General features: G+C 33.4%; 2 protein-coding genes across 2 annotated transcripts; one reads left to right on the top strand and one right to left on the bottom strand.

The window, feature by feature from the left end:
* On the top strand, positions 15,170-19,075 carry LOC18609385. Its single transcript, XM_018116535.1, has 3 exons — positions 15,170-15,411; positions 15,523-15,621; positions 18,688-19,075. The coding sequence occupies exons 1-3, from the start codon at positions 15,190-15,192 to the stop codon at positions 18,877-18,879; spliced, it is 513 nt and encodes a 170-aa protein (XP_017972024.1). The 5' UTR covers positions 15,170-15,189; the 3' UTR covers positions 18,880-19,075.
* Positions 18,971-20,596, bottom strand: LOC18609386. Its single transcript, XM_007044475.2, has 3 exons — positions 20,157-20,596; positions 19,891-20,036; positions 18,971-19,371 (listed from the first exon to the last, which is right to left on the bottom strand). The coding sequence occupies exons 1-3, from the start codon at positions 20,416-20,418 to the stop codon at positions 19,261-19,263; spliced, it is 519 nt and encodes a 172-aa protein (XP_007044537.2). The 5' UTR covers positions 20,419-20,596; the 3' UTR covers positions 18,971-19,260.

Here is a 26,277-nt window from a genome sequence, read left to right on the forward strand (position 1 = left end):
TTATTATTGTAAATTATCTAGAGTTTATTTTTAAATGATCTTTATGTATTTTATGAAACGAAAATGAGATTAAAATGGGACTTTTGATGTTTTAGAAATAAATGTGCCAAATAAATTCATTGTGTTGATTATCTGAAATAAGAAACTTTTAATCATGAAATTGAGTAATTGGAGGTTGCCAATTGTCTTGAAAAATATATTTTCCTATGAATGGCTTATGATATATGAGTATATATGTGGTTATATTTGATAATTGCATTGGAAATTTGTGTAAGCTGTCTTTTACTATGCAAGCTGGGTAAATAAATAAAAGTCATGTTATACTGTCAAAATTTTATTAAAATTGGTGGGTTTAGTCATTGCAGTGATAGGTTTTCATGAACTGCCTATTAGAGGGGCACGGTAAACCCGGTTATATAGTTACTCCGATTGTAGAGGCGATGAGGGTAACTCCCAAGATAGTGTTAGATCTCACTTCATGTCGAACCCCCACGTGAATGTGTAACTCGATCAGCTTCAAGGAATAGCTTGTTTTCAAAACTAACATGTGTTTAACATATAAATATCTTAACAACCTTGGCGGACTCGGTTAGATGCCTCGACCAAGGTATCCCCGAGGATTAGTTTTTGGCTTGAGCCCTGTTTTTAATAAAAGTCATAAGCCTTAACAACTGTTTTGGTAAATTACAAATATTTTATGGTTTAAGAAATAAATTGAAAACCTTATGAAATGGTTTGTGATTTGTTGTTTAAACTTGCCTCCATTTTACTCGCCTTTAGATATTTATAATAATGTCTGTTTACTCATTGGGATTACAAAATCTCACCCACCTCCTTTCCAAATATTTCAGGCCTGTGGTAGCTTGTAGATACCCGATTTTGTCAAGGATTCTAGTTGACCCCTCTGTCTCACAGACAGTAGGTTACTATCACCAACACTTGATGTATTTACGGGCCACTTGTCATTGTAATTATTATTGTACATTATAACTTTGTAAATTATTGTATGTATGAATTTATTTTACTTACACGTGTTTCTATAAATATTGTTTTATATATAAATACTATATTTTAATCAATATTTTGAATAGTAATATTTGTCTATAAATCTTTTTAAAATAAATTTTGTCTTTTGATTTACTTGAGTCGGAAACGACAGGTAATTATTTAAAACGGAATGTTTAACAACGATTGCTCACAGGAAAGGTAAGAAACTGATACGTAAGCCTTGCGGGGTTCTAATTGGCATTCCAAGTAATGAGTGTAAATCAAGACGTCGCTGCAGTTGTCGTGGGCCCGAGGGAGGTTCCGGGTCGTGACAATATAGCTATAGATACATATTGTTTTCTACTAGTATTTTGGCGTACATATCGTACAATACTGATAACTATGTTTACGATAATAGAATGAAATACATATTAGGTCAAAAAATGAATATAAAAATAATGGTATATAAATTTATAAGAGAAAAAATTAGCCAAAAATTGGAGGATTAGAATATTTAGGTTTAGGAAAATAGGCTAGCTATGTCACCAAGAATATTAACATAAGAAAATATTATTTGGGTTAACTCCTGATAATGGAATTTCACCTGGGAATGAAAAGAGTCGCTATTTTCGGAACGACTTTCCTAGGTGCAAAATTCTATTAGTTTTCCCACCAAAGTATCGGGATAAACCGTAATCTTATATTCCAATATCTTGTTAATTCAAATAATCATCTTAAATATTTAAAGGAATAAATTCATAGAATATTTTACTCAAAATTAAAATTAATATAGTTATTAATTAACTCAAACAATTGTTGCATGTAAAAGATTAGTGGAACCAAATTGTTTATTCAATAAAAGTATTTTTAAAAAAAACATAAAATAATCCATTAATGTCATCGATTTAAATAAAATGTTTTTTTTAAATATATATAGTAAGAATAAAAGAAATATTCAATTTAATTAAAATATTAAACTATTACTATAGAAATTGGAATAAAAGAAATTACTTTATAAATGCGTTCTTTTGGCATCATTAGTGATTTTATCTTGACATGGCATACAACAAGTTTATTTTGCTAATGGGTCGAGAACCTCGATGATGGGATTTTTTTGAATAACTTGTAGAGATGAGTTCTTTCAGGGATATCCTTGGTTAAAGAAAACTTATAAACCTCATCAAAGTATTGGGATGATCTATGAATAATTTTTTTCATACATGGTTTTTGTTTTCGATTTTTTAAAATTGGTAAATCATGACATCATTTCATAATTGCATCATGTGTATCCGTAAAACGAATAATCGAACTTTGATTTAAAAAATAAAAAAAACAAAACAAATAAAATAATAATAAATTAGAAAAAATATTAGAAAAAATAAAAATATGTAAAATTAAGCATAAATTATTGTTTGTGCATTATTATTTTATACATTTATTACTCTGTTATTGTTATTTATTTATTACTATTAATGATTGTGGGGAATTTAGGCACGCGTGAAGGAACTTCTTTTACTCCCCTAACTTTAAATTTCTAACCAAAAAATAATAATAAAAATCGTGGAGTAGATAGCGTCTGATGACGTGATAAATACCCTTAATATTAATAATCGCTTTTCTTAGAATGCAAGTTAATATTCTTTGGTTTTATTTACTATATTGACTCTAATTTCTTGTCATTTCTGTTTGCATATGCATGTTTGCATCATAATTTTGCATATAGGAAAATGTATTCGTCACCTACCAACCATTGACAGGGGGAGAATCCGATTGTATTCAGAGAGTCATCATGGCCACCTTCAGGTTATGATGGGATGTACCAAGTAACATAGCACATGGCAAGTGCTCAACAAAGCGAGGGAGATTGCTTGACAGAGGGTCACATCTCATCACTACTTGAAAGGTTTCACCTTGAACTTAAACAAAATGACTTCACCGACTTGCTCTGCATATGGAAAAGGTGGAGGGCCATGACTCGAGGAAGCTTTGATAAGAAATATTGCTATAGAGCCTGACTCCTTAAATTGCGAATTGATGATCAGTTGTTGAAGGCCATCATGCAATTCTAGGATCCATCATATAGATGCTTTGTGTTTAATGAAGTGGATATGGTGTCAAGATATATTGGAGAAGACAAAAGTGTCACGACCAAAATTTCGGGCCATGATCGGCGCATGGGCCCAATGGACATAGTCCACTAAGCCCAAGCAAGTCTATTAATCTGACATATTCATCATTCCATCATAAACTGTTAAGTTACATTTCATACTTGAATCAAAATAATATTAAACATTGCCACCTCATATTGGCATACCAAACAAGTGTATATACATTGTCTACAACATATATCTTAATAATTTACATTAGGTTTGTCTATACACAACAAAAAGAGACTCGATGTCCAGCAGAGAAACTCGATGAATGTACATCTACTGAATGTCGAGGCACCTACCAAAAGATGGATACAAGTCTACAAGGACACCTCATCCTAGTTACCAGCTGCCTCGTGATCTGAAAACATGAAGTTGAAAATGGTGAGTATAAACCCAGTGAGTGAACAATAAAGGGAACAAGCATACCATAAGGAATGTTTAACGAAATCATGATGCATTCTTTTTCAAAACAATGCAATTTGTTTTTATTCTTATTAAAAACCCCTCATCAAGCCCTTAAATGATTAATCATTTGAAAATCATGAACCCATACATAACGAACCATTTGAAGAATGAAAGCTTCAATGATACGTAAGCAAGTCAAATACGACAACGAATCTTCGCTGTAGCGGAAAGGCATTCTCGCTGCAGCGACGTTGGGATTAAGTTATTAGCCGAACGAGGGTTTCTCAACTGGCCGAGGGTTTCTCACTAAACCTCCTCATTTTAAACTTAACTCATTTAGTCCTTAATGTTGGAAGTCCATGCTCAGATATGGTAGCAAATAAGTGAAAAATAAGGCAGCAATTGGACAAGATAGGAGACAAAACAGAAAGTTTTTCGCTGCAATGAGATTGAATCTCTTTGCAGTGAAATTGTAACCCAGAAACAGAAGGTTTCTCGCTGCAGTGAGAAGCTACAGTGTCATTCTCGCTGCAGCAAAAATGCATTCTCGTTGCAACGAATTTTCGACCAGTCTACCCCTCCAAACCCAAAAGTTTCTCGTTGCAGTGAAAATGATTCTTGTTGCAGCGAGAAACAGGGCACCAATGAAAAAAATTGCCCTTCTTCCCAAAGAAAAATCACCCTACTGAAATGTCCAAACCAACATGAAACGCATAACAGTTTTCCATAGTTTAACATGTCAAGTTTCACATGCATTACAATCATATACCGTTCATTAATTTCCTATAACACACATATTTACATATGTATATATGTATATGTATACCCATCATCATCATCATGCACACCATCCCATCATCATCATCACTAGCTCATGCGCACTCCCTACTCGCACATGGCAGGGTCATCACCGGGTTATGCGCACTCCCTACTCACACATAACCGGGTCATCCTCGACTTATGCACACTCCCTACTCGCACATAACAGGGTCATCCTTGACTTATGCGCACTCCCTACTCGCACATAGCCAAGTCAATTGCATTACACAACAATATATTCATATATATATATCAACACAATGTGGTAGTGCATGAATCAATAATAGTCTCATGTCACAACATAAACCATTTCTCAAGAGCTTGTTCCCAAGGATCTCATTTTTAAGAAAAGTTGTATAAAATCATTCAAACACTTTGTACAAAACAGTCACATTCCCAAAATAGTTTTGATAGGCAGTCCACTCACTGGTATATTGTTGAGCTTTTCACTGACTTTAATTTCCCCTAATTGTCCAAATGGGATGATAGGGCTTTCTTGGAACCTACCATCACATTAACATCACCATTATGTTAATTCACATACTATAAACCCTAAAAGTTATCTCTTAACTAGCTTTCAATTGTCGCTTTAAATGGCTATCTATGTTCACTATCTTAATCACTATAAAATGAATGAACATACTCAACAATAAAACAGCTCATAATCCCAATTACTAGCCATTATTCACAGTTAAAAATCAAGCTTAGTTCATCACTTACCCTAGGGCTCCTTTGTAGTTGAATTCTCTTCCAATAGCTTCCACACAAATGGGGTAATTCTCTTTTTCTCTCTCTAGAATGCCCAACTAGTGAGAGAAAGTATGGAAATAAGATTTTTCAAGGGTTTTAAGAAGAGAGAGTGGAAGAATACAAGAGTTCTAGTCATAAGGGCACAAAGGTATGAAAACTAGAGCTAAAGAGAGAAAATCATGCAAGCTCCATATCAAGCTTCCATGGAGGTTTTAAAGAAACGTGAGAGGGAAGAACGAAGAAGAAGACAAGCTATTGGAAAATGGGAGAAGATGCTACTGGAAGAAGGATATTTATAGGCCAAACTTATCCATTCCCTTAAAATTACGAAAATGCCCTTGACTAGTTAACTTGTTTTCATGCAACCCTTTGTGCAATCTTTTTACTCCTTTGACACCGGGACAAGGTCCATAATGGTCTAAACATACTCGGGCTCATGAAAACTTAAAATTTTAACACGAGGTGAAAAATAACCATTTTGCCCCTATCGTGAAAATCACCAAAATTTTTGTTTCCTTTTCATTTTACCCCTAATTTCATCATCCATTTATGCCTTAGGCCTACTTAGGCCATAATATTGTTTAAAATCTTACTTTTATGGGCTTAGTAAAGAAATGACAAAATTACCCTTGATCAAGGATATCGCGTATACTTCCCTTTACGAGTCTATAAAAGTCAAGGTCTCACAAAAAGATCGATCATAAATGGAAGCTAGCCAAAATGATAGGTATAACTCCTAAGTAAGTTGATCAAAACATAAAAGAAAAAGGAAACAATAACTGCATCCCATTGAGCTTTTTGTGCGACTACGTCATAAAGTATTGGGATACTGAACAAGGTCAACTTGTGATGGCATTAGCAATATATGGGTTAGTTATTTTTCCAAAAGTTTTGGAACATATAGAGAAGACAATCATAGATTTCTTCCAGCAAGTCATCAACAAAGCTAATCCTTCACGGTCGATCCTAGCAGAAACCCTCAGGTCACTAAATTATTATCGTTGAAAAGGAGAAGGAGAATTTGTGAGATGAGCACAACTTCTATCTATTTGGATAACAAGCCACTTTGAATGTCAAGTCAAGCGATTTAGAAAACCATTTCATCTAGAAAGTGGTCCCATCAAAGAGTTCTATGAGAGTGAATGGGTGGAAAGCAAGACTTAAGACCAATAAGTTTCCAAGCTCAAAAAACTCATGAGTGTGGAAGTAACATGGAAGGCTCCATGGATGCCTTACTACCAAATTAAGTACAAATGTGGAGATGAACATTGGGTGTCACTAATGGGACCATTGGGAGTGATCAATTATGCCTCAATCATGGTAAAAAGGCAATTCGAGTTAGAGCAATTCATGCTGATGACGCATCGATTCAATACCTTGAAATTTGCTTATGGAGAGCTAAGATTCTTGAAGAAGATTGAAGAAATTGCACAGGCATGAAAAATGACAAGCTAAGTAGACCAAGGAAGATACATTGATAAAGTTACTACTCGATACTTAATATGGCACACTCAATGAGTTAAAAATGTGGTATACCCGTAGGAAAGTGCACCTCATTGCTCGATTAACCTAGAGCCACGGGATTCTTTTCCTGAAAGTGAGTTGGCCTAAAAGAAATTCAAAGTTAAAAGTGTTAGTTGGAAACAACGATGTGAAGATTTTCAAAAAAAATGTGAAAAATGAAGAAGGAAGCAGTTGAACAGAAAAGAAAAGTCTTGAAAATAGAAAAGGATTGAGAAAAGAAATATAAAGGTTTTAATAACAAGTTCTCAACCCTGACTGGTGAGGTCCAAAGGGAAATACAAATGAGAGAAAATTGAGGCAATGAGCTACAAGAATACAATGATGGATTAAGAAACCAAGTGCGATTCCAACGAAAATCTATTTAGCTGTTAAGGTAAGAATATGATAGCTTGAGGAGATTATGGGAGCTTATCAACGAGAATATGAATGCCTTAAGCAAGAAAGCATCCAAATCCAAGACTCTGGTGGTGTTTACATACAAGTTTATGTGAAGAAGCAAGACCTAATAGAGTATTTGATCAGACAAATGAGAAAGGTGGCTTTTATGTTAAGAAAAATGGCTAAAAAGATGGACATGCTAAGAGGTCAGGTCTATCCTAAGGTGGATTATAACCGAATTGGTGAATATTTCTAGATGTAAAAATGGCTCATGAATTGTAATCAAACAAATATTTGATATAATGGATCACTTTTGTTGATGGATGTTATGTGATGAATACTTTTAGTACATGTCCATTTAGTTTATACATATATAAGCACTCTTTTCATGATAGTAAATAATAATAAATTTATCAAAGGCAATGATCTCATTTCTCTTCATTTTATTCATGCAATAGCAATGCATCTAATTCATGATTATGATTACAAAAGGTTTCCAAAATAGCTCGACCACCTAAGACAAGTGATAATTGTATCCACAATACCCATCGACGAATGAAAAACACGAATGAGGAACAAAGGAATTGATTGGACAAGATAGAAAAAGCTCAAGAAGAAATGAAAGAACAGTTGGCAAAGCAAATGGAGATGATGATTGCTAGTAAAGGGAAAGGAACTATTAAAATATCTTTGAGTTCTCAAGGTCGAAGCCAATTGTCGATGCAAAGGCAAACTATGTTGATTCTACGGACAAATCTTTCTGACCCGATTCCTATTCTTGACATAAATGATCTTGAAAAACAGAAAAAATTGAAAGTAAACTCGTTTGAGTTGAGAAAAGAATTGGAAAAGCAACCAAAACGTGACCTTTTGGATAACAGCCTTAAAGTCATTGAAGGGATGAATATCTATAGATCTGTTGATGCAACAAACTTATGTTTGGTACCTTATGTGATTATCCCACCAAAGTTCAAAGTACCAAATTTGGAGAAGTATAATGATACCACTGCCTAAAGGCCCATATCAGTATGTTGTGTCCAAAGATGGCTGCACATGTACATGATGATAAACTCTTGATTCATTGTTTCCAACACAATCTAACAGAGTTTGCAGCCAGGTGATATGTTCAATTAGATAGGAATCATATTAGTTCTGGGAAAAATCTTATGAGATAGGCTCTAAATAGGCTCTCTCTGCAAAACATGGAAACAAAAGATAATGAGAGTTTTAAGGAATATGCTCAAAGATGGAGAGATGTTATTGCATAGGTTCAACCACCTCTCACTGAAAAAGAAGCAACAATGTTGTTTATTAATGCTCTGCAGCCACTATACTATGATAGGTTAATCGACAATACTACCAAGAACTTGATCAACATAGTAATTTCAGAAGAGATGATTGAAAATGCAATTAAGAAGGGTAAAATTGGACAGAATAGTGTCAATAGCATGAAAAATTGTAATGCATCGAAAAAAAGAAAAAAAGAGGCACAAGTTATTACATGTGAAGGGCAATAGTCATGGGGCATTAATCCATACCATCTTTGTCTCGCATATCAACCTTCCTCCCCCACTCTGAATCATATTTGCCATAACTTATATCCATATTGATCAGTTTCGCAATCAACTTTTCATCCAAGACCACCCACACCTGCACTTGTGTCTCGATCATTTTCAAGATCCAATACTCACCAATTACCAACGTCGAACTATAATTATTTGCTTCTGCTAATTGAAAATCACTATCTCAGTCCTATGCCAATGAAGACAGTTCCAAACCCATCGATAAGGAATTATGACCCTAACGCTAAATGTGACTATCATGTAAGGGCAATTGGGCACTCGGTAAAAAAATGTAGGCAATTGAAGGAGAAAATTGAAAATCTCGTTAAGGACGGCACTTTGACTCTTGAGCTTATGGAACATTGGAAATCAGCTTTACCATAGACTGAGTTATTGTTTGGAAGCTGAAGAAAAGCCTCAAGTCTCGAACAAATTACTTGCATGAAAAGTGGATGATTTAAAATTTTTATTTTTGTATTCACGTGCATGGCATGAGTAGGATTTTGTTAAGAAATACAAACTTCAAAAATTGTAATTGAAGCTTTAATGTTTTTGTTGGATTGAAATTTTTGAATTATTATACTTAATTTGTAAAATTGTGTGGTGTAAGTGATAAAGGTTCCTATTTGTTTCCAAGATCAAAAAATAATAAATAAATAAAAAGTCATGAGGAGAAAAATGTTTTTGACAATAAAGTGTGAACATGCTCTCGAAAGAATTGATGGTTACTGTTTAGAATGCCCATCCTTACAAACATTCTCAAACGATTTCTCCAAACACCATTAACACCAATCACTCAAATAAAGGTCATTCAAGAGCTTGAACCCAAATGAAAGTAAGGTCTCAAACTTTCATCAATCGTATGTCTTTGTTTTATATTTTAGAAAGAAAAAAAAGCAAATTAGGTACTCTCATAAAGAATTTGAGCTTGGTACTTGGATAAGTGTCAAAATTATGCTAAAGTTTCAAAGCCTCAAATATGCTAAAACCACTCAAATTCTTTTAATTGGATACCAAATGTGAACCTTTCAACCCATTGTCCCAAGTATCCTTCACCCATATTTTAGGGCATGATGACCAAAAGGACAAGGTTACCAAATACCTCTAAGACACCCTGACTTGAAAAATTACCCCTTTCCTTTTCTCATTTGATAATAAAAAACAATGCTTGTCAAGAAAAGTTGATCATGATAAGTGATTTTGATATGATGTTTTTGAAGGCTTTAAAAGAGTCTTTGTTGTTCAGAGTCATCACCGAAGTCTTCATTTGAGTGGCTAATTAAGGAAAAGCATTCTCAGTGAGTCCTTCTACTTTAGAAAGTATGATTCAAGATTGAGTTGGGAAGGAGAGAAATGAAAAGAAAGACAGAAAAGTAAAAAAATGATGATGAGAGAATTGTGAGAGAAATTTGATGTAACATCATGCACTTGAGATATTCAAATGATGCTGACACAAAAAACAAAAAAAAGGAAAAACCAAATTAATCTTTGCTCATAAATTCTTTCTAGGAATTGTTTTTTAATGTAATAAACCATATTTGAGAGGAGAAATGGCCGTGTTTCATTTTCCTTTCACAAATGAGAAATTATCTACTTGCTACCTCTTTGAGCCTATTAAAGTTTTTCTAAAATGCACCTTAACTAAGGATCACCTTTCACAATGGGTGGCAATTATGTAGAAGAATTTTTACCAAAAGTATGAATGATAGAAGGCCTATTTCAAAGGAAAAAAGAACATCCTTTATGTGAATGGGGCAAATGAAAATTTGAAAACTTAAATCATCAAAATGGAAGTTGCAAGGAAAAAAAATGAAAAACAAATGAAAAAAAAAAAGAACAAAACAAAAGAGAAGAAAGAAGAAGTAGAGAAATGAAATGATGGGTAGAGCATGTTTTGAAGAAAGATGAATGTCTCAAAAGAGCCCTTCGCATGATTATGAATGGTTCTTGGTTTGATCACCCTTAAATACATGTTTTGAGCCTTTTATCCATTCTTTCAGAACCCCTTACCTTATCCTACATTATGTGCTTTAAAAAGTCCATTTTGATCAAGTATGAATACTTAAATTAAAGAGCTTTCTTATAAAAAGATATATCATAATATAGAAAACAAGGCCATAGTTTCCTTTCTTTATTAAAATTACCTTTTTGAATCCTTTAATTCATTTTGGATGAAGCTTGAAATTTTCAAGTGCATGATGGAAAAATCAATGAAAGAAAGAAAAAGTGAGAGAAAAAAATGAAAAAATGATGAAGGTCTAGGGTGAAAACCCGAAAGGGTAGTCTAGAGCGAAAATGGAAACTTATGAAGCCACTCATGATTTTGATTGAGGTTGTAACAAAAAGCACCAAGAAAAGACCATATCAAGGTAGCTAGAATGCATTGCATACCTTCAAAATGCTCAAGATTTTCTAGTAGAAGATCAATGTTGAACTTTGAACCTTTCTCCTTCAAAATAGCCTTTTGCAATATTAAGCCTTTCATAACTTGTCTTGACATTTATCATCTTGCCACACATCATGAGACTAAGAGAGTGTTAAATTGGATTGTGATTTGAAAGGAATCCTTTTGCAAAATATGATTATAAAAGTGCAAGTCTAGAAAATCACCATTTATGAGCTTAGACGAAGAAACTTTAACTTTTTTTCTTTTCTCCATGAACTGGTGAAACCATTCTTGTTGACCAAGACCTTGATATGTTAAACCATACAATCCATTTGAAAGATCAAATTGTCATCTAAAGTCCTATCAAGCAGCAGTCATTAGTTTTTCAAGAGATTCAAGTATCACATGTTATAAAAGTGTTGAATTAACTCATTTTTGTTCCCAAAACCTAACTATGTTTAGTCATTAAAAATAGTTTTGTGGGGGAATTTTGTTAGCGTTTCATCATAGTTCAACGTTTTTAAAAGCAAAAGAAAAATGTGTTTCAAAAAGGAAATAGTTCTTTATCTTTGTACGGTAACTTCTATTATCATAATTTGAATATCAAGAGTTTTAAACGATGAGACAAGCATTTTTGTGGATTATTTTTCAAGGATCAAAAGGCATGGAACCATTGAAATCAAATTTGAATTGATGCATGATTCGTTGTTGATATCTATTTTCAGGAAATGATTTCAAGAACCCAAAACGATATGTTAAGACTAGCAAGAAGGTCCTTTTGTGACAAGGAGGTTGACAACTGCACAAAAACATCATCAATGAGTGGGCAAAGATAGAAAAAATGGCTTTCGATAGAGGAATACATTGAAATGAAATGATAACACAAGAGTCATTCTCTTTTTATCATGCAATCATGCATACATTGACAAGACCATGCGACATTGATGTTGGAAATTTTCATGCAACCATCAAAATTCACACATATTTTTCATGCATTTGATTAAATTGAGAACCATTTCCAAATCTTCTAAGTAACCCCTTTGAAACCTTCGGATACATTTTCTAAAACCTCCGAGTACATTTTCAAATCGTCTAAGTACATTTTCTAAAACCTTCAGGTGCAATCTTCAAAACCTCCAAGTACTTTCTTATGAAACCTTTAAGTACATTCTCTAAAGCCTTTGGGTAATCATCTTTAAGATTTTTAAAGTTACGTAGCCTCGTTTAGAGATGATGAGCAACTTTTTTCTTATGAAACCTTTGGGTATATTCTCCAAAAATCTTCAAATACATTTTCCAAAACCTCTGAGCACATTCTCAAAACCTCCAAGTACATTCTCCAAAGCCTCTAGGTATATTCTTATAAAACCTCCGAGTACATTCTCTAAAACCTTCGCGTAATCATTTTCAAGATCATTTAAAGTCTTAAAGCCTCGGATAAGGAGTTTTTTAAAGTCATGGAGTCTCGGATAAGGAGTTTTTTAAAGTCATGGAGTCTCGGATAAGGAGTTGTTTTTAACGTTGTAAAGTAAAGCCTCGAGTGAAGAGTTGTTTATCTTTTCAAATCATTTTTAAAGTTGTAAAGCCTCAAATGAGAAGTTTTTATCTTTAAAATTGTAAAGTCGAATCAGGAGTCATTTAGTTATCTTTCACTAGGGTAAACGCGATGTCTACGTCTTTGCAAAATCCCTTATTCTTAAGAATGTGCAAAAATGGACATCTGTAGACACCATTTTCACCATAGTCATTTTCATTATTTTTATTTTACTTATTTTCTATTTCATTTTAATTTATTTTTTGTCCAAATCCAATTAAGGATCTAGTGGTTTTCAAAGTCCCAAATCTTATTTTGACCTCATCTCCTTGATCCATATGTGACTAGGCATTGGGATTTATATTAAATGGCCATTGAGGCTTAAAAAATCAGGCCCAATGTCGAGCCTATTAATCAAAACAAGCCCAATCATGTTTATTTAAGAAAAAACAGATCTAATAAGTTAAAACAAAAATTTAAGATCAAAACAAGTTTGACCAATGAATGTTCTATAAGTAAGAAAAAAAAATAAAAGAACATAAAGCCAACAAGCCAAAAACAATGAAACAAATTCCCTCCACCAGGAGCAATCACACGCCCTCGTAGAGGACAACAAAGTAACAACCAATAGACAGCAATAGAGGGTGCCAACAATGACACCCTCTGCTCATGTATAAATGGAAAACAGTACCTAAAAGAAAAGAGGAGCCTAGAATGATTTTAAGTAAAAATAAAGAAACTTTAGGTTTTTTTTAGGGTAGCTTTAGTACCTTTTTTTTCCTACTTTCAAATTAAAAAAAGATCCTAGAACGATTTTCAGGGAAAATAGGGAAACCCTAGGTTTTTTTTTTAGCAGTCTTAGCAACTTTTTCTTCCTACTTTCAAAAAAAACCCTTGGAAAAAGAAACTTAGAAAAAACCTTAGAGAAAGATATGAAAAAATGAGAAAACCCTAGATTTTGAAACCCAAAAACAAATAGCAACAAAAAATAAAAGGGGGTGACAATTTTTCATCTATAAGCCTTTGGGTTTGAGAGCTTTTGGGTGATTCAAGGGTCTTTGGTCCATTTAAAAAATATAGGTTATAGCTTTAGAGAAAAAGAAAAGAGACCTTGAAGTAAAAGGTGAACAAAAAGGGTATGGCTTTAATAATAAAAAATGCAGTATATAAATTTATAAGCGATAAAATTAGTCAAAATTTGGAGGATTAGAATATTTAGGTTTAGGAAAATAGGCTAGCTATGTCACCAAGAATATTAACATAAGAAAATATTATTTGGATTAACTCCCGATGACGAATTTTCATCCGGGTAGGCGAAAAGTCACTATTTTCAAGATAACTTTCTTAAGTGCATAATTTAATTAGGGTTTTCACCGAAGCGTTGGGATAAACCATAATTTTATATTTCAATATCTCGTTAATTCAAATAGTAATCTTAAATATTTAAAGGAATAAATTCGTAGAATATTTTACTTAAAATTAAAATTTATATAGTTATTAATTAACTCAAACAATTATTACATATAAAAGATTAGTGGAACCAAGTTGTTTATTCCATTAAAGTATTTTTTAAAAAAACATAATAAGAATCCATAAAACGTCATCAATTTAAATAAAATATTTTTTAAAAAATATGTAGTAAGAATAAAAAAAGTATTCATTTTAATTAAAATATTAAATATATTACTATAGAAATTGGAATCAAAGAAATTACTTCATAAATACGTTCTTTTGGCATCAAATATGATTTTATCTTGACATGGCATACTACATGTTTATTTTGCTAATGGGTCGAAAACCCCGATGATGAGATTTTCTTAAAGGAATTATAGAGATGAGTTCTTTCACGGATATAGGTGAGGAAAACTTTTAGACTTCACCAAAACGTTCGAGTGGTCTATGAATGATATTTCTAATACATGATTTTTGTTTCCCATTATTTAAAATTAGTAAATCATGATATCATTTCATAATTGTATCATGTGCATTCATAAAGCCGAATAATTGACCTTTGATTTAAAAAATAAAAAACTAAAACAAATAAAATAAAAATAATAAATTAGAAAGAAAGATTAAAAAACTAAAAATGTGTAAAATCAAGAATAAAAAGATATATAAAGTGACATAAGAATAGAATCAAAAGTTAAGGTTAAATAAGATAATATATTATTAAATAGTACCATTCATAGAACGAGCGTTATAGGGTACTAATTGTTTCGCTTACATAATTGTACTCTTGAACTCAATTTTAAAAAATAAACACAGACTAAGTTACTTTTTAGATGAATCTAAAATCAATTTAGAATTTCATCGAATAGAATGAATTTAATAAGTAACCAATTACATCTAGATAAAAAAATATTGTTGATAGTTCCTAAATTTCCACGTCCAATAGTCGAATTTCCAAATCCTCACGTCATGGTATTAATTACATTTTTCAACAAATGTGGCATCTACGATGATGGGATTATGATAATATAAGTAACAAAATTATATAATTCACCTTTTGAATGTACTGAAAAGAGAAACAATTAGCTACTTAGACCAGAGAAGTAGCTATTCCCATTGAATTTGAGTCCCTCATAAACCAAAACTGCACTACAACCCAATAGGCCCGAACCCACACTTACTCGGACCTATCGCAAATAAATTAAAAAGTCCAACTCCAGCAGAACAGTCCCATCACCTAAAATGGCGTCTTCATCGTGGGTCTCTACTCGGGCACTTTTAACTCCCGCCAAAACCCCGACCTCCACCACACTTTTTCTCCCACGCCCCGCCTGCCTTATCCTACACTCTACTCCTCACCCATCCCTTTCTCTCTCTTCCCCAAAACTCTTCCTGAGCCCTCTTCCAGCTTCACCTCCGCAGAAATACGTCTACCCTGATCCTATCCCTGAGTTCGCAGAAGCTGTAAGTACATACGCCTTTTATACGTATAAATTAACGTCTCTATTATGAATGTCAAGCTCCATTGGTTCATTGTCTTCGATTTTTTTTTTTTGTGAGTGTTTGTTATAATAGGAGACCCAGAAGTTTAAAAGTGAGCTTTTCAAGAAGTTATCTAAAGACAAAGACACATTTGGTGATGATCTTGATGCTGTCATTGAGGTCTGCGTTGAGGTAAGGATTCTTTTCTTTTTCTTTTAAATTTTCATCTTTTATTTAATGGCTAGTTTCATGGTTCGTTTTAACGACTACTGATTGATGGCATATTGTTATTATTTGATTTCCTTTAATTAATGTTCATAATTTAGGAATGAAGATCCTGTGTTTTTGTTGCTAGTAATTGTTACACTTTTATACTTTTCAGTAATGAATCAGTCAAGACATGTGCATTAAAATTGAACTTAACCTACTTAAAGCAATGTGACACTAACAACACCATTTCCTTCAACTAATTTAGCTTAAAAATTGCTAAATAAACTTATTAAAGGAAAGGAAAATTCTTGACCCCAATCTTTTTTTTTTGAAAAACATGAACCTTTCATTTTAGGACCGTGTAAATGCATACCGACATGAATTGAACACAGAAATTATAGGAAAAAAGCATCACAATCTAAAACCTTTCAAGGATAATAGCCAAAATGATAGTTCGGAATCAGAAGTAAGGATCTGCAAAGTCTTGTTAAACCATAAACCCCTCATTTACTAATGAGCATAATCTACCAAAACCACAAGAGAACACATCTCTCCCCCAAAATTAAACATGCACAGAACACAAGAGCATGTTATGTATTACACCACTCATTTGCTACCATGCTTGGCCTTGTTGTGAGATTCTAGACCACCCTCAGAGATGAATGACTTGTTACAAGATCCGCTATCTTAATGAACTTCCTTAACATCTAAAATCTAAATTGGTAATGCAATCACTATGCGCTCCATATTTTTTAATCTGTGCTCTTATCTCGTTGAAGGATGACCTTTTGATCTTGGGGTAGTAAAGGATTTGGATCATTAGAAAACATTCCTTGCTTCTGAGAGTTGAAGGAATCTGATTTTTTTTATTTTGAACCTGGCCTTCTCAAGAGCTAAAACCATATAATCTTGCTTCCTTGCTCTTAGTAGTATTATTGTGTTGAATATCTCACCCTGTTTCTTTTACATACTTATGCTACAAATTCATAGATGGAGTGAAGGGTACCACTTCCATTGATTAGTATCTCAAAACTTAAACATGCTCATGAATACGTAAGACTCTTTTCTTATCAGAAAAGAAAGTGCCTTGCATCATTATACTAAGAAAGACATGCAAGTGCTTTAAAAAATAACGAAAAAATTGAAAAATGTTATTATTTTTTTTATTCTGGAAAGGATTAGCCATAAGAAAGTTCTTCATCAGGAATACAATCTTAGGCCATTTGGACAAGGGATACTACTTTGATACTTCTTTTTTCCGTTTACCTTTATGACCCCAAACAGGGTTTTTTGAGGATATCACAGCTTTACTGACAAATTTATGAACCAGCATTGGGTCATTTTCGTGTGATGACTACTGTCTTGTTGAATTACGATCGCAACTGAGCATCTGATATTTCAAGAAAACCTAAAAAGCAAGGACATATATCAACTCTGATTATAAATATTAATGCATAATGCAGATGGTTTTAGATGTCAAAATTCATTCTCAGCAAACTTCAACAAACCCTAAGATGATCTTGAATTCTTTGAATGAAATAGGGCCACATGCTTTTATATTGGTGATGATAGTCTTATGTATTAGTATTTCTGAAATGCAAGGTATTGTCAGACTATTCATGGCTAACATTTTTATAGTAATATATTATACAAATATGACACATTGGTGTTAATGACAATCTCCTGAATTCTATTGCAAAGGATACCCGTAGAGCATAAATGCAAGTGGCTTTAGCATGCTTGATACAGCAAGTGGCTTCATCATTGCTTGAAAGATATTATTCTTCTGTTGATAATTGCTGTTGCAACATGTGGTCCTAGAATTGACATTATTTGGTGAACTGGGTCATGTCTGGGTTATTTTAAACTGGGTGTGAGTTGAGTATGTCATTGTTCGTTATTGATCTACCTAGTTAAGTAGGTTAACTACCAACTTAACCAAGCTGGTAAAAATTTGAGTCATGATGAAGTCTTTGTCAGCAAAGCTCAGGCAGAACAAATAGCCTAGCTCTTGTTTTTATTCCTATTGTTCCTTTATTTATTTATTTATTTTCTTGTAGGAAAAGGAGGGAAGGGGGGGGGGGGGGGAGGTGCTGAGGAGGTTGATAGGATTTTCTGCCAGATGAAGTGGTAGAAATGCCTAGGAAGCAGTCATCTCTGATCAAATCATATAATTGATTTCTTTTATTCGTATAAAAATGGGGGTGGGAGTTGAGGGGTAGATGAGAGCAATTGTGGTTTAAGAATATAAATATACACACATACACGTATATATATTTATATATATGGAATACATGGAAAGCTTGAAACACGTGGCAGACATATGTTTGTCCTTTCTTGTGAACTAGGTAATTATTAGTATGCAATATGCACTGTTTTTGTGCTGTGGAAAAAGACACAACAAACTTTGCAATTAAGACACAAACATGACTGTTGTTACTTGCAATAGCTTGATTTCTTTTGGCTTTCTTTTCATCACATTCAAATGGATTATTCCATTCAAATGTCCATCTTGGAATTTGAAGGGAAAAATGATCGTGATCACTAATTAAGCCAGTTAATCCCTATAATCTTAGGGTAACAGGTTGAGAATGCTGGTTTGCATTAATTTTTCAAATCTTTCAATCCAGACAACTCTCTTAGTTTTAACTGCCTACTTTTGACTGTTTATAGCCATTCTCGACTATAATCTCTTCTAAATCAAACATTTGTTCATCTTTTTTTAAGAAGCCTGGTTTTTGCTTCTTGGAAACAGTTCAATAATAGACCCAAAAAGAAATATCTGGCATGACAATAACTAGTCAGTCTTGACCTGACAACTAATGTCACGTTGTTCTTTCTGTGCATGTTTGGCCCATTGTTCGGATTTCTTTACCTAAATATATGCAATGTTTAGTATTGAAGGTTGCCACTTCTACCTCTAGCTGTATAAGGCTCTACCCTATAGAAGATTCAAGTTTTAATATCAATATTTTAAATTTGTGTAGCTTATTAATTTCTTAATTTTTTTTTTTTGCTCAAACAAATAATTTCTAATGTTGATAACAGGTATTTAACAATTTCTTGCACAAAGAGTATGGAGGACCCGGGACACTGTTGGTGGAACCTTTCACAGATATGTTTGTTGCTCTAAAGGAGAAGAAATTACCTGGAGCACCTGTGGCTGCACGGGCATCCTTGTTATGGGCCCAAAATTATGTCGATGATGATTGGGAGGTTTGGAACTCAAACTCACCCTAGTGATTTCCTCAACATAATTCATAACATTTTTTCAAATTATCATCATGTTGTACTGTGGTAACTGATCAAGTTTGGAATTTGTATAAAATAGTTGAGTGAAAGACCTAATTTCATATCAAAGTGTTTCTTGTAATACAATGTAGAATCTGGTGCTCTTATGAACTCAGAAGCTATACAGATGTTTTATTTCTTGAAACAGATTTCAATTTGGGAGCTGTGATTGCAATTAGAAATCTTGGTAGCTACCTTCATTCATTTGGTGAATTTCTATCTTCCATATTTTGGGGTTTCATCATGAAGAGCATCATTAAATGAAAGAGGCAGTTTGCCATTCTCAAAAGCCAATTTGCAACTTGCAAATGAAAGCTGAAAACATCATCATCAGCTTCCAGCCTCAGAGATGCTCTGTAAGGAGGGCCGCCATGATTTTGATCTTAATGCAGCAGCATTCACGGGTGTTGTCCTTGAGCGTTGTCTTTCATGCTTTATCACCTAGAAATTTTAGACATAAGTGCGTAAGTATTTAGGAATGAGAATGAAAGATCTAATTGAACATGAAAATTAGTTCTGCTGATGTGTCAGTATTCTGTTTCTATTCTACTGCAGACGGAGACTTCGTCTAATATTTTGCATTATCCTGTAGAGGTGGTTCTCTCTCTCATATGATTATCATGCTTAGCTTATAGTATCACAGAGCCAGAGAGTATAAATGGTGTCTGAGGAGCCTCATTCACAGATTGCTTAGCTGGGAAGAACATATAAGAAAGATGAATGACCCAAATATTCTCTGCAATTTTATTGTTTGGAGATTTGGAAAAAACACTTCCAAAATATAACTCGTTAGTGTACTTGCGTCTCTCTAACGGCTTGGGTTTTGGTGCTATGCCGAGAAATTAATTATATTCGTATGAAAACAAGTGCATCAAGTTGCACATGGCAACCAGTTTTCCATACCAGAGAACTTAGGCTTATAACTTGTGAATTAAAATCAAATAAACTAGTGAGACATACTTGGTAGGTCTTCTCCGCGTCAGACTTTCCTCCTGGCTCACGTCCTGAACTTTGATTCTCTTGTCCATGCTGCAACTTTTCATTTGAATCCAGCTGCTGCCTTTTCATTTTTGCATATTTCTTTGCCTTCAAGACTTTCATGACCTCTGCAGCCCCAGGAAATAAGTATAAGATTCTTAATCAAAACAAAGAAATATATGAACGCCTAGGGCCACAAATCTCATCATCTTCTAACAGAGACGATATGAACTATATATATATGGTACCTTGAGAAGTGATAAGCCGGTAAGCATGGCCAAGGGCAAGAGTATCGCTCTGCCGGAGAAGCTTAACACGGGTGAAACGTACGGTCTTTTCATCTTGCTTCTCTTCCTCGGGCTCAGGCAACGGAATGATGAGAGAAACATAATGACCTGGATTCATTCTCATCACTTCGCTTGCCGGGATAGGCCAATATAACCTCTCTATCCTCCCACATGGATGCTGTATGACCAACGCCGCAGCATCTATGGCTTGACAATTCCCCATCTCTTCTCTCTCTCTCTCTCTCTCTTTGCAGAAAGAGTAAGAAGATTGGAAGATAAGGGCGAGGAAGGAAGGAGGTTAAGTAAGCAGCAGTCTCTTTCTATACAGCTCCCCACCACCCTACGGTTATAGTAATAAGAGTCTCACTCAAGCAGGCCGTCCCTCATTTCCCAACTAACTTATTCTACGTTAGGTCAATTCACATCAAATTGACATTCAAAACGGCAAGTTTGTATATATAAAAATGCACATTTAACATAAACAATAGTGATAGTCATTAGATTATGGAAGCATTAATTTATGTTGATTACATCCTTAACCACATGAGGCAGGCGGGCCCGCCCAATGGGCACCGGCACGAGCTCCACGTGGAAAATTGTCAGGCCTTGGGAACTTGGACTGGCCTGGCTCGGCGGTGTCGACGGGGTCAAGGGTCGAACTTGCAGATAGGGTTCCGTGGTCTTAGTGTCTAATAAAAAATATAATAATAGCCCTAACCAAAGGTTCTTACTAAGCATGCGTGCGAGGGAGATTCCTTTGGCTGGACAATGACACCCCACCACCTTATCCGCGTTATGCCTCTTTGCCCTTTAGGCTTTCATCCAATGCTTGGTTTTGATTGCCCCTCAACTTTTACCAAAATAAAAAGACAAAGGTAAACTTTCTTCATTCTTAATTAGCAATCTTCTGCTTTGAAAATATTATTTATCACCCAGAGAAGTAGAAGCACCCCACTTTCTTGGTGTGGATTATCGAAAAAATTAAGCACAACTTTTAGTAAAGTTCCAAAGGCCAAGGCAATTCAAGTAAAACTCAAATTAGTCACATATCTTAGCACATAATAATAATAATAATAATCAAAGTTTGATGCTATTGTGAAATAAGAGCATCACTAACAAAGCAAACCAAGCCAGATCGTACTCATTAGAAATACTAGCTTGGGTCTAGGGGGTTGGGGGTTGTTTGTTTGGTGGATGCATGGAGTATGAGGTCAAAGTGAAGTGGAAACAAATCATTAATCCCTTCGCAATAAATTAGTGAAGAACACAGCACAGGTAATACTCACCAAGACACACATATATATTTTTTTTCTTGAATAAAACAAAATTAATATACGCTATTTTCAATTTATCACCTGAGGCGGCTACATGGGTCCCCGTTTGGACAATGTCCAATCTCTTTTCCCGTTTCCCTTATCACTCCTAATCAATGCCCCTTACGTTACTAGTTATGAAATTATTATGTATTCTTTTGATCAAGTGAAAAGCTTTTTGTTCGATGATATTATTGGTCTTCCTCTATTTTTTTTGGTACCAAAATAAATGTTATACTACAAGAAAATTAGACATTAGCATAGTAATCAATATAGCTATTGGAGATTAATTTGGAGGCAAATTCCGATCAATAGCAATAGAAAGACCGAGATGAGTGAATTGTCAAATGCTAAACATTTATAAAAATGAACCCAATGCCCGACTGTTTCTTTTCTTCCTATCATATAGTTTTTAATTACTAATTTTTTGTTGTTGGGTTAAGAGCAAAGACTGTGTTCTCAGATAGGAAAGAGACAATTATCTGTCTGAGGATCTTTGACTATTGTAAATCTGGTTCGGCTTAAACTATTTGAATCCCAAAGTTTGAAATATATACAAATGTTCACATGTATGTGTAAACATCTTGGATTAATGTCAGTCCATGTATGCCATGTGAGGTGTTGGGGATCCCTGGTTCACATATTAAATGCTGAATGTACTGTTTCTTGTTCAAACATGACTCTTGTAGGGGACTACAACCCCCCCAATTTAAAATTTGAAAGCCTCCTTTACTTGTTATGGCTTTGGGGAAAGGCTAACCCTTAAATTAAAAATACTGGCTGGGTTTCTTATTTCCTTGTTTGTTAGAGGACAGCATTACAGAAAAAACAAAACAACTGTGGTGGATGGAATTCAGCCGCTACAATGTTCATAAATTGTACCCTTGTGGGGGCAGCAAATTTAGGTCTTGTATATCTGTACCTTGCCTCTTAAACATTCTAATTCTAATTTCTAAAAATAAAAGCTTTCTCCCACCAAACAATTCAGGCTGGGGGGTCTGGTTTGTGGGGCTATTGTTCTTTTTTCCTGTTGTGAAGGACATTATTATTTAAAAGTTGCTTTCTCTACATTCTTCTCCCACCCCTATAATCACAAAGCAATAACTATCAATTTAAGAGTAGTCTGGTTTAAAAGAATGTCTGTATACCAAGATTATTGCTCAAGTGTTCAAGTCTAAACGACAATATAGGCAAAAAAACAAAATGAAAATGAATTGAACTTATTCAAGTTGGAGGAAGTTCATGTACTGTACAATGTATTCTAATTTCAACCTTTAAAAAGGTGTCTTGGAACTAGATTCACCACATAAAGAGTACAGCCAAATCTAGAACCATTCTAAGATATTTCTATTTGACGATATCTTGCTTGTTAGTATTGACATGGGTATACTACAAGAGGCTAAGAAATTATTGTTTGGGTAATTTGACATGAAAGATCTTGAAAAAATATTTTTCGTCTTTAGATTTAAAATTTATAAAGTTAACTCTTGTCACTTGTTGGGACTCTTTCAATATGTATATATTGATTGTGTATTAGATAGATTTTTTATGTGATAATTGTTAAAGGTGATAAATTGAGCTTGACACAATATCTTAAAAACGATGTTGAGAGGGAATTTTTGAAAGCAGTTTCATTTGCTAGTACAATAGGGAGCCTAATGCAAGCTCAAGTGTGCACAAGGCCTTGCAATATTGCTTTTGCAGTAAGTCTTTCGGAAAGATATTCAGCTAATCCCAATAGAAATAATTAGAAAGCTGTAAAAAATGTTATGAGATTTTTGAAGAGGATTTAGTGTTACATGCTAGTTTACTAAAAAATTGCAGACTTTAAGTTGGTGGATTAAATGGATTCTAACTTTACTGGCTATCGAGAAGACAAGAAGTCCACGTTAGGAAAAGTTTTTATGCTAGCAGATGGTGCAATATCTTGCGAGATTATTAGTTTTTTTAAATAATTAAAGGGTGGATTTATATTATTTTAATTTATTTTATCTTTTATAAAAATCAGACCAAGTTAATTTGATATTGGTAAAGAGTATATTATAATTCATAATATGATCTAATAAAGTGAATTAAACTCTAATATTATATTGGCTTAATAATTTAGGTTTATATAAAAAAACTCTAAATCCTATAACGATGGAAATAGAGATATACCATATAAAGTTAAAGTAAGGTGTCCTCTTTTATCTACAGAAAATATTAAAAATTTCATCTATTAGAAAGTTATAGATTAAAAAGTCGGAAGGTCCTAGTACACTGTATCCAACAATTAATGTAACTAGTGTTGTTTTCGTTATCACATCATGAACAAAGAATAAGTATTCTTTTACATTCTAAAATTTTACTATTATAAATTTAGAATTAAAAATGAATTAATTATATATAATATGACAGCGAAACCCCTTTAGTCAACTTTTGGGTGCCCCATTTTTATAATTAAAGTTTGTGGCAAAATGACAAATGTGGTCACAATGTAATGAAATATTTAAAGTATATTCTTGAATTTTCACTTAGCAGTCCAACTGTTATAGGTTTTTTTTTTTCTTTTTTGTTAACCACAATATAAAATTTTACAAAAATTAGAAAACAAAATGATGCAAAATGGTTGGCAAAAGATGTATGTTTTGACTTATAGTAGTAGTATCATATAGTGTTTTTTTTTTAAAAAAAAAAAATCTAGGCACTGCCAAATGCCAAAGTGCTGACCCCATTGGTATAAAATTCTTGCTCGAGACTTATGTCCTGTTTTTCCAATTTTGTCTTTTCCATTTTTGGTTTAAAATAATGATGAGGTTACTTTCAAAGACTTACTGGTGACAAGGTGGAAAGTAGACCAGGCAATGGGATTTTCACATCAGGGTAATGATATTATTTTGAAGGGAGCACCGCTCCTTTTTGTTTTACTTCCAATAAGATGGAGAACTTCAAGATAAAGCAGCCAACGCGTCCATATAGGGAAATGAATTACACTTAAATATAAAATGGCTCAATTTACTAAATTAGAATGTCAAACATGGGGGCTCACTAAGCTCCTTTGTTGCAACTGTATGTATAATTATGTCATGTAAACCTACAACATCTAAAAAAGTTATTGAATTATTAAAAAGAATTAAAGTAACTTTTTATGTTTTATAGTATTTAAAAAATTTTATGTCTTATTTTTTTATTGCTTTAAATTAAACTTTGATATTTTTATTTTTAACCAAATAAGTTTTTATGATTAACGATTGACTAACTATTATTAGTTACAATATTATTTATCATTTTTTTTGCCATGTGGTATATTGACATATTATAACGAATGATGATGTGGCATGATAACATAATCATGTGATATTTTTAACTTTTGTATCAACAATCACATGGGTATAAAATGATAAGAGATATTTTGACTAATAATTAGCAATTAACCAACCCTTAGTATAAAAGTCTATTTGGGATCAAAATAAAAAAATAGAAACTTGATAATACGTAATTACAATAAAAATTTATTTTAATTTTTTTAATAATTCAAAGATTTTTTAAAAGACTATGTTATCAATAAAATAAAATAAAATACAAGATGGAAGGAAAAAGTGAAAGTAGGAAAGATACCTCGTGTTATCTACAATGTGTTAGCTGTCACAAGCCCATGTTTCTAACCTAACCCCATCAAATTGCATTACATTGGCTCTAAGTCTACCTTGGTCCTTGTATTTCTCATGGGAAGTTTGCTCTGGATACGTTTCTAACCTAAAAGACATGCTTAAAGAGTGATGGAAGGCTCATATTTATATATCTAAGACTTGTCTCATCTCTTATTGATGTGGGATCCATGATATTTCACCTCACCTAATTGTGCAATACTCTCGTTGCATTGGCTTTACAATGTACAAGTTATCACGGGCCTACATTTCCAATCTAACCCCACCCAATTGCGTTGCACTGGCCTTTTACTCGTAAAGAAGAGAGACTCTTACACTAGTCCAAGTCTACTTCGATCTTTATATCTCTTTAAGAAGATCCAAGTCTGCTCTACACACATTTCCAACCTAATTAAAAGACTACTGTAGTCTAGTTTGAGTCTAGATCAATCCTTGTATCTCTAATGAGAAGATCTGAGCTTGCTTTGGATACGTTTCTAACCTAAAAGACATACTTGACAAATAGTGGAAGATCCATATTTATATACCTAAGACTTATCTCATTTCTTACTGATGTGAGATCCGTAATATTTTACTCCACCCAATTGTGCAACGCCACTGAAAAATTACTTTTGTATAGAAAGTAGGAAGTTCCTTTAAGAGAAGATTTTGAAATGTTATTATGAAATCAAAGGATAATAGGACAAAATCATCTTTTTTTCCCTAAAGGTGATTTTTGTTCCCTCTAATTGAATATATTATAAATTTTCAAAAAAAAAATTGTGTAATGCCTTCGTTGCACTTGCTTTTTACTATAAAGGAAAGAGACTCTTACACTAGTTCGAGTCTACTTCAATCCTTGACTTTTTCGTGAGAGCCTTATATCAATAAAGATTCAAGTCTGCTCTGATACTGCTTGTCATGAGCTCACGTTTTCAATCTAAAAGACATGCCAGATAGGTGGTAAAATACACATGTTTATATAGTCAAGACTTAGCTCATCTCTTACTGATATGAAATCCGTGACACTAGCTAAGAAAGTGAAAAGAACAAATAAAGGATAGGACCAACAATAACAATGAGAAAACCAATTATGTATTTTTCTTGATGGGCAAGACAATCATAATATTTATGGCTTTTCTC

Source organism: Theobroma cacao, chromosome 2, assembly GCF_000208745.1.
Source record: "Theobroma cacao cultivar B97-61/B2 chromosome 2, Criollo_cocoa_genome_V2, whole genome shotgun sequence".
Taxonomy (NCBI): Eukaryota; Viridiplantae; Streptophyta; class Magnoliopsida; order Malvales; family Malvaceae; genus Theobroma; species Theobroma cacao.